Source organism: Myodes glareolus, chromosome 23 (assembly GCF_982192425.1).
Source record: "Myodes glareolus chromosome 23, mMyoGla1.1, whole genome shotgun sequence".
Taxonomy (NCBI): Eukaryota; Metazoa; Chordata; class Mammalia; order Rodentia; family Cricetidae; genus Myodes; species Myodes glareolus.
In genome coordinates, this window is record NC_142048.1 from 10556785 (window position 1) to 10565868 (window position 9084).

At 43.1% G+C, this 9084-nt stretch overlaps 1 protein-coding gene across 1 annotated transcript in view; it reads left to right on the forward strand.

The window, feature by feature from the left end:
• The window catches only part of Cpe (carboxypeptidase E), an 88245-nt gene extending 79662 nt beyond the window's left edge, over positions 1–8583 (forward strand). Inside the window, exons 7-9 of the mRNA XM_048423806.3 lie at positions 3566–3665; positions 6319–6437; positions 7900–8583. Coding sequence (XP_048279763.1) covers positions 3566–3665; positions 6319–6437; positions 7900–7998 — 318 coding nt within the window. The 3' untranslated portion in view covers positions 7999–8583. The remainder of the gene's footprint in view (positions 1–3565; positions 3666–6318; positions 6438–7899) is intronic.
• Positions 8584–9084: the final 501 nt, after the last annotated feature.

The following is a 9084-nucleotide window of genomic DNA, read 5'->3' on the forward strand; positions in this document are numbered from 1 at the left end:
ATAGAAGCGCTCAGGTTGCGCCACGGGATGCTCCAGCATAGGAATCAAGGGCCCATGAAAGCCGGGGAAGACTGCCTGCAGTTCTCCGCCGCAATCGCTTTCCTGACAGAGGTGCTGATTAGGGAATGAACACCTGGGCCTGAGATCTAAGTAAGGCCTATGTTCCCACCTCCTGGCAAATAGGTGATTAGGTTTGGTTTTGCCGTTGGTGCAGAGGACATTTCCCGTAGAGTTTCAATAGGGATGTTTGCAGGAACTAGAAGTGTAAAGCTAATTAGAGTCAATGGCTGGAAAAGCTCCTCAGTCAATCGCTTTGGAATAGCTTAGATCTCAAAAATTCTCAAAGAGTGTCTCAGACTGCTCCCTGGAACACTAGAATTAATACCATCTGCCGTGGACCAGTTTCGACAAAATGTGTAAGTTCCAGGGTAGGAGCGTGCTGATTAGAATTATTAGGCAAAAGGAACAAAGATATGGGAGAAATAAGAGACTGGAGACAGGAGAGTACTGGGAGGGACACCCAGTGAATACTAAATCCGCCTATTTATCCTTCCACATGCTTAAATACTTCATTCCAACGGTGTGTGTGTTGTGGGGGGCAGGCTTCATTAGCATAACACAAGGAATAGACTTAAAATCTCTGACCTTTGGTCCTGGAGGAGCAGATCTGCTTCACACTCTAAACACTAGTTTATGGCTCCCCAGGCCAGAATCTCTCATTATTAGCCACACCAGTTAAGCTCAAACTCTGTGACTTCCCGACAAGGTGGAACAGACTCAAATCTGTGTGTGTCCCTTCAGCCATCTAAGGATCCTGGTAGCAATGAGTTCCTGTCCTGTCCCAGGCTTACACTTTCTGCAGAACTTACAGTGTGCAAGCCACTTGGGGGACCGACACTTCAGAGGTGTTTAAACACGACCGATACAAATAGACCTTTGGATCCCCCAGAGAATCTCCCTGGGGAATGGAAATGTCCTGAAGTCTGGGGAGAGATTACCAGAAAAGGGGACAAGAAAAACAGGAGGGGACAAGAGCAGCTTCTCCAAGCCACAGTGAAATGTGAGCTTTGTGGTTTTCTTTGCAAAAATCACAAAACGATAGAAGTTTCTAGTCTGAATTCCCATCTACGCAATTATGAAGACTTGTGACATTTCTGGTTATTTATTGCTACAGTAGGAATTTTCAAACAGAAAATTTTCTACGTCAGACAAAAATAATAAAGTTTAAAGGATAGTAAAAACATTGACATATCAGAAAAGTTGCTCGTAATTGATATGTAAGAAGAAGATGTTTAGAGGCAGGAAAGGGTATCTGTGAGTCCAGTGCTGACCTGATCCGCGGACAGAGTTCCAGGACTGGCCAGGTTCATGGTGAGACTCTGTCTAGAGAAAAGCAAAGGAGTTCAATGTCATCCTTGGCTTTTGGTGTTAGAGAGACAGCTCCTCCCGCAGTTAAGAGCTCCTGCTTCTCCTACAGAGGACCCAGGTTCAGCACCCACATGGTGCTCGCAACTGTAAAAATTCACACATACACACACACACACACACACACACACACACACACTAAAGAAGTCTAAAATAGGGAAAGACATTTATTACTGATCATGTATTCACTGCATATTCTAAGTCCCATGTGATTGATACAAATAGAAAATGTCATGAACTGTAACTCAGCGTATTTGTGCCTAATGCAGACTAATCTCAGCTTTTGGGGGTGATTGCAGGACTCACTTTTCAATATAAGGGACATTAAAAGTTTCATCTTTTGAAACTTCCCAAAAATCTGTGATGTCAAAATCACAGTGTCTCAAGATGGACAAAGCGCTCCTGGGCAAACAATCCTGCTTTCACACACTGGGGTCATTTTGAATTTTGTTCATCGGTTCTCAACGAAAAACCCTCAGATTTGTGATATGTCTAGTTCTCGGAGCTGTCCGGATATATTCCCTGGCCTTCTCTACACAGTCCGTCTGATGAGAAATGACTTGCTCACTTTTCATTCAGAAACCTAACCTTCCTGTTTCCTGGCTCAGAGTCAGTGGTTTTCAGTAGTTCAGTTTTGGCTGGCTGGTTCAGAACCAAAAAAGTAAGAGATTCTCTAGGCCCTGAACACAAATTTAAGATGTATTTATTCTCCTCGTACTAAACCAGCTGCCATCTAAATGGTCATTTGTTGTTTCTGACAAATGCAGCTTAAACACAGTTTAAACGAAACAAAATAAAACAAAACTAGAAATTGCCCTGAGAGGAAAAAAAACTACATGCTATTTTTTAGAGCATCAGAGATTTTAAAAAATGCAAAAATTATTATAGAGAACTGCAAAATCATGCATGACTTCCAAGTTTACTCTTCAATAATAAAAGGGATATCTGGGATTTATCCTATGCTCTGTAGGAAAATATTTAAACATCTCAGGAAGAAAAGGGATTTCACTTTATTTATTTGACACAATGTCTCTTGCATCCCTGGCTGGCCGTTGAATTCCATTTGTTCCTGAAGATGACCTAAACTGATCTCCTGACCCCACCTCTCTCCGCCAGGGATTACAGACCTGTACTCTATGACAGTTTATTCAATGTTGTGGTTTCAGATATTAAAGACTTACTGCCTACAGGTTTGAATTGGTCTGGGGAGACGACAGTTGGTAAAATGTCCGTTGGGCGAGCATGATGCCCTGAGTTTGGATCTTCCAAACTCAGGGGAAGGTTTCTGGCACTGGTAACCCTAGTGCCGGGGCAACATTATAGGGTGATCCCCAGAGCTCAATGACTAATCGCTGTAGCCAATGGTAAGCTCCATGTTCAGTGAGAAATTCTGTCTCAAAATATGGCAGAGAAAGACACTTGGTGCGAACCTCAAGCCTCCGCAGGCACGCGTGTCTGCACACTTGCATCGGAATGCATACGGAATACAGGCTTAGATAAGTCTTCTTACAAAGATTATAATATAGATGTTTTGCAGCTTGGGTCGCGGCAATTAACTGCTGGCTTAATTCAGAGGGATTGTTCTCTGTAGAAGCGCTTTCCTTTCCATCCTGAATTGGTATTCAGTCTTCAGTCTGAGCTCACTGATCTATCATGCCCTTATTTCCAGTCAAAACCGTACTGAAGCTTGAAGCAAAGGCAGGCACAGTGTACGTCTTGTCTTTCCTTCCAGCTCAGCGTGCATTAATAGGCTGTGACGCGCTTGTCAACCACCGGCACTACACAAGGTTTGAACAGCCGACCCTGTTTGTAAGAGAGGGAGACACTACTACAATATGCGCAGGCTAAAATGTCACCAACACAGCAGTTTTTTTTTTTTTCTTATTCAGAATGTCCTTTAAAATCTTTGTTTGACACAGAGCATGGCATTCATTCTCAGAAGGAAGGTGACTTCTCCTTTGTTTGAGGAAGAGCCCAGAGAAGAGTGCGTACAAACATTCGCTGGCGGTTTGCGCCTGCTCTGTTTCTTAAACAGGGAGGCTCCACAGTGTATTCCTAGAAAACAAGGGGTTGATTGACATGAAACACGTTGTAAAGCCGTTTCTATTATGAATTTTTTGACTGTTTTTGACCTTCACAGATACACCGAGGAGTCAAAGGATTTGTCCGTGACCTTCAAGGTAAACCGATTGCCAACGCCACGATCTCCGTGGATGGAATAGACCACGATGTCACTTCGGGTGTGTATTTACTCTTATTATTGTTGTTGTCGTTACTGTTATTTTGCCTTGATCTGGAGGCAAGCACTATGATAACAACTAATTATAATAATTACAATTGTGTGCTAATTTTAAGCATAACAATTGATCTGCCTTTTCGCCTACTCGGAACCCCCAATTCTTTCTGTGAGAATAAACAGAAACCCAGAAAGTCTGCGGCATGTAGAAGTCTAGAACCAGCAGGTGGCGCCCTTTCCCCAGAGCAGGCAGTCCTGTGCGCCCTGCCCTGTTGCTGCGAGCTGGGGAAGTTGAGATCCCAGCATTTGGTGTGTCTGAGTACCCAGAATGAACATCTATGAAGCTCACTTTACTTTAACCACGACCCACTGGAATCCTTTAACCAGATACCAAGGATAGGAACAAGAACTCTCTTCTTTGTCCTTAGAATTATTTAACCGTTACTTTATTTTCCAAAGCCCCGTTGTCCTCTAAAATTAATTTATACATTTATTCAACAATATGCATCACTGTCCCACCAAGTCTTGGGATGCTTTTCCAGCGAGCATTCGGGGAAACCATGCCAGGATCCTACTTCCCTGCGCCCCTAACAAGGGTAGGACTCAAGCCTGATGTTCTCTGGCCATAGGATATCTGTTCTGTTAACTCGAGGATGCTGTTTTCTTTGCATCCCAGGATGCAAAACTCTGGGGGAAATTTAATCTAGGGAATAATTCCTAGAGAGGAATGAAACGGCGGATTTGTAAGCATTACAGCTCGGACGGCAAAGTTTTCCCTAATAAAGTGTTGGAACTCTGAGGGGAAACCCCCAACCCAGGTATTACAGCTCTAAGGGGAGCGCTTTCCTCAATAAAGTGTGGGATCTGTGAGGGAAGAGAATTTCCCTATATAAGGGTTCCAGTTCTGAAGGGAAAGGTGTCCTGCCCATCGGGAGCCAAGGAATACCAGGGTCACACCTCCTGATAAACCTCACATAGAGCTTTACTGGGCGAGACACAGGAGGGTGGCTGCTTCCGCTCGGCTGAGGAGCAGAAGGGCACCGAGCAAGAGACGGGTGTCTCTAGGGTTTTTTCCTCGGGGAAGAGTTTTCCAGGGTAGGGAAGGTGAGATTTCAAGTTCCGAACTTAGGGCAAGCCTAGGAATGGTTGGAATTTTGAGCCCAGGGATTGGTGGGTTTTCAAACCTGAAGGTGAGCTCAGATCTTTTATCCCCCAGTTTGGACTGGAGCAATAGTGCCCTTTTGAGGCTAAGGGCATACAAAGGAGTGAGAAATGAATCCTCACATAGAAAATCAAGTGTGTTGTGCTGGATGGCCAGAGATGCTTCAAGAGGGCGAGAGTGGCCAAAGATGTCCAGTAAGATTGCCCTTGTGAGTCAGTCCCTGGATTTGGCAGCATGGAGACTCCTGACCAAACCTCTATCAACAAAGTGGATGCTGTGAGTGGAGCTGGTCCAGGGCAGACCAGGGAGAGAGCCATGGGTGCTGGAAAGCATTGACATTTTAGTCAAACTTTGCTGTAAAGTGCAAAGGATAAATGTATGAATGACAGAGGGGAAATGTTGGGTATGCAGAAAGACAAGGATTCAGAGAAATTTTTTTCTTACTTTTCTTTTTTTTAATGACAAAGTAACTTACAGAATGCCAACTGAGAGTGAGGACGAGGGGGCTGTGTTAGAGGCACAGGCAATATGGAGAGTGTGAACTGCCCAGTAGGACCTTAGTTACTCAAAGTGTGAACCGCTTAAGGGCTTCAGCATCATCCTGGGGGTTAGGTATGCGGAGTCCAAGGCCTCAGCCCTGAGCTAGTCCATCAGATCTTGTATTTTTATCAGCTCTCCTGTTTGATTGACATGTATCTGAGTATGAGAAGAACTGACGCAGAAAATGGGAGATTGTTGGGTCAGGGAGGTGTGGGAGAAAGCTACCACCATCTGCCTGAACAAGGGTGGTGTTTAGGAATTAGAAAGTGGCCACTGTCGGTGTTTGCCCAAGCTTATTACAGCCGTGTTGGTGTAAGCAGAGTACGAAGTGGTAGTTTGTCATGGTTCTCAGATCAAGGGAGAAAGACAGGTGAGCTAAGGCCCATGCATGAGCTCAGTGTAAGGGACTATGGGACCCAGCCTAGGTTTGGAAGAAACCTAGGGGAATGGATGAGATTGACTCACAGCTATGCTTAAGAATTCCAAACGCAGTTCCTGAATGACATTGCAGATCAATGTCTTATAAATCGTTTGAACTTGAGATTACTGTCAAGGACCCAGGAGATTCTAATGAGGTTATCTTGGGCTATACTTTGTGAAACATCAATCTAGAAGATCCTTGGGACTTCAGCTCTTTACATGGTAAGAATGAAGATATGGCACCCAGGTGAAACTTATCATTTGGGGACTTTATGCTTCTTCTTACTCCTGATGTGATGAGAAAATTCATATATGATAAGGCTTATTAAACATTTAGCATGGGTGTCTCTGATCTAGCTCTCAGATATGAGGCTCGCATGGAGACATTTTCAGTCTTTCGCCTAGAATTTCCTCGGTGAAAGTCAACCACGCTAATGATGTACTCCATCCAGAGCTGGTGTGACTGTCAACATCCTTCGTTGGTGTGACTACCCTTTCACATGTGTACATGGCTTTCATGTTCTGTTTCCTGCAGCTAAGGATGGGGATTATTGGCGATTGCTTGCGCCTGGCAACTACAAACTTACGGCCTCAGCTCCCGGCTACCTGGCAATAACAAAGAAAGTGGCGGTTCCTTTCAGCCCTGCTGTTGGGGTAAGTTGTCACGAAACAGAGGAGAATGATAATCATATTCTACTAATAACTCAGCACTCGCCACTGTCAAACATATTTTAGGAATTTATATTTAGTCTTTACTCTAGCCCTACAAGGTAAGCACCATTATTATCTCCATTTAACGAATGAGAAAACTGAGGTCTGATAAGGTTATGTGACTTGATCATAGTCTCTTGATTCTTGAAGAGTTTCATAAGAACACAAAACAATACTTAAAAATATTAATTTTAATTTTCTAACTTTGATTGCATTATAAATGGAATTCTGTGCTGGTTATCTTTCTATCTGTAGCATCCAGCATGGTTCCTTACCCAATATGTATGGGAAAAACATGCCAGTAAGAATCTTAGGCATTAACAACATCTGTTATGAACACTTTATGAGGGCTAGGGAGATGACTCACACAGGAAAGCACTTGCTCCCCAAGTGTGAGGACCAGAGTTGGAGCCCCAAATCCAAAAGGGTGTACCACAGACATGTCAACCACCTGGTATCCATGCCCAACAGACATGGGTACCCTGTTGGAATCCAGTGCTTGGAAGGAAGAGATGAGGGAGCCTCAGCAAGCTACCAGCTAGACTAGCGTATCAGTTGCCTCTGGATCCTGCCCCAGAGAGTAAGGTGAAGAGCAACGGAAGACTGTAGATGTCAGCCTCAGGACCATATAGCAGCCTGTAGAATTTCCAGCGATAAAACTTGCTTGAGGAAACTTCACTGTAGTTTTGTTTTTGTACTAGGAATCCAGAGCATACATAGCTATTTTGTGTGTGTGCTGTGTGGTGCACTCATGGGACTGTCTTTCAGACTTGCTGAGCAACGGCTCACACTAGTTTTTGCAAACAAAGGATATTGAATTTTGAAAACAGTTTATTAAATTTGATTGAGTGTGTATGCACATGAGGCTGTGCACTGTGAAAGGCAGGAAGCAGATTTAGGCACAGGTTGGGAAAGGTTCAACTCTTTTCCTCCCTAGTTTTTCAAATAGTCCAAGGATGTAGCGAGTGTAATCTTATACCTACATAAGCAGGTACTGAAGTAGGCATATTAGGGAACACTTAGTTCCATGTAGCATGGAGGTGGCGGAGGAGTGGGTAGAGACATGGAAACTGTGAACAGATCAGCATTCATTCATTCTGTGTGGGCAGGTTCTCTGTAGACTGGAAGGAGACCTCAATCAGGACAGAATTCGAGGCTGGCGGGTAGAGATAAAGGGCGACCTAGAGGGGAGAGGATGGGTGTGGATCTCACAAAGCTAGAGCCCTTTGGAAGCTACCACATTTAAGCACTTTTTGGGCAGAACTGACTTCCGAATTTTGTTCCTATAAAAGTATATTTTGTTTATTACAAATTAAAAATCTCATTTTTAAGTTATATACGGCATTTGACTGTTAATAACAGTCAACATAAATAACATAAAATCTGTTATGTTTTCTCTCTTCAGGTTGACTTTGCGCTGGAGTCTTTCTCTGAGAGGAAAGAGGAGGAGAAGGGAGAATTGATGGAATGGTGGAAGATGATGTCAGAAACTTTAAATTTTTAAGAAAGACTTCTAACTAATTGCTTCAATCTATCTATATTATGTAGTAAGATGCAATGTGGCTCTTTTATTTTAGATTGTGTGCAGTTAATATTTAACGCTGATTTATTTTTAATCATTTTAGTAGTAACTGATATTACTTGCGTATACTCAGATGAAAACATATGGTCTTGACCTACTTTGTTCTCCCATTAGCTTTCTCTTCCCCACATAGCTGAAAAATATAGCTCTTTTGATGTCACTGGTGACAATGTCCCAGAAGGATGCCGTGAAGAAGCCAACAGATGTAGCGTGGCCGTGTGAGCACTGTGCTGCAAGAATCACATAGTTCCGTAGAAGCTGTCGTTTGTCTCTGTGCCGACACGCTTGCGTAAGCATGCTCCTGCTAATGTACTTCTGCTGGGAAGAAAATGTATGTGTTTCAAAGTAGTTTTGAACAGAATGAAAACCCACTTCCTGCTTGTATTTTGAAGAGTGGTATCGTTACATTAGTCAGCCTGTTAATGCCCCTTCAGAGTTTGGGGTTTTGTCTTGATTGCAGATTGGCCCAGAATTGCATTGTGAATGAATAAAGGTTTTAAAAAATTCCATGGTGTTTGTTTTCTCTATGGTTTTTTTTTCTTTTTCTTTTTTTTTTTTGGTCTAACACTATGGTTTCATGGTGAAAAAAGTATTTCCTTCAGAGCACTTCTTGTTTGTTTAATTTCTACATTGAAAAAAAATTTATGTGAAGCTGTGTGCAGGCTTTGAGTGCATTATTGTGTTGAGCGAAAGGTTCTGATTTCATGGAGTTTGCCAAAAAAGATTTTATTTTTATATTTAATTATGTCTACATGTATGTGTCTGTGTGGGTTTGCTCACCTGAGTAAGTGTGTGTTATCATGAGGAAAATGAAAGGATGTGGCAAGAAGGGACGCTAGAGCATCCTAGCTGAGATTGGGTGAAAGGAGCCAGTGGTGGCCTCTTAATGCACACAAACCCAGACTTACACTATGTAGGAGCAATATGGAGACTGAGTATAGAAGTGTGTGCCTCTGTGTGTGTGTGTGTGTGTGTGTGTGTGTGTGTGCCACTGGCAACGGTTGTGGT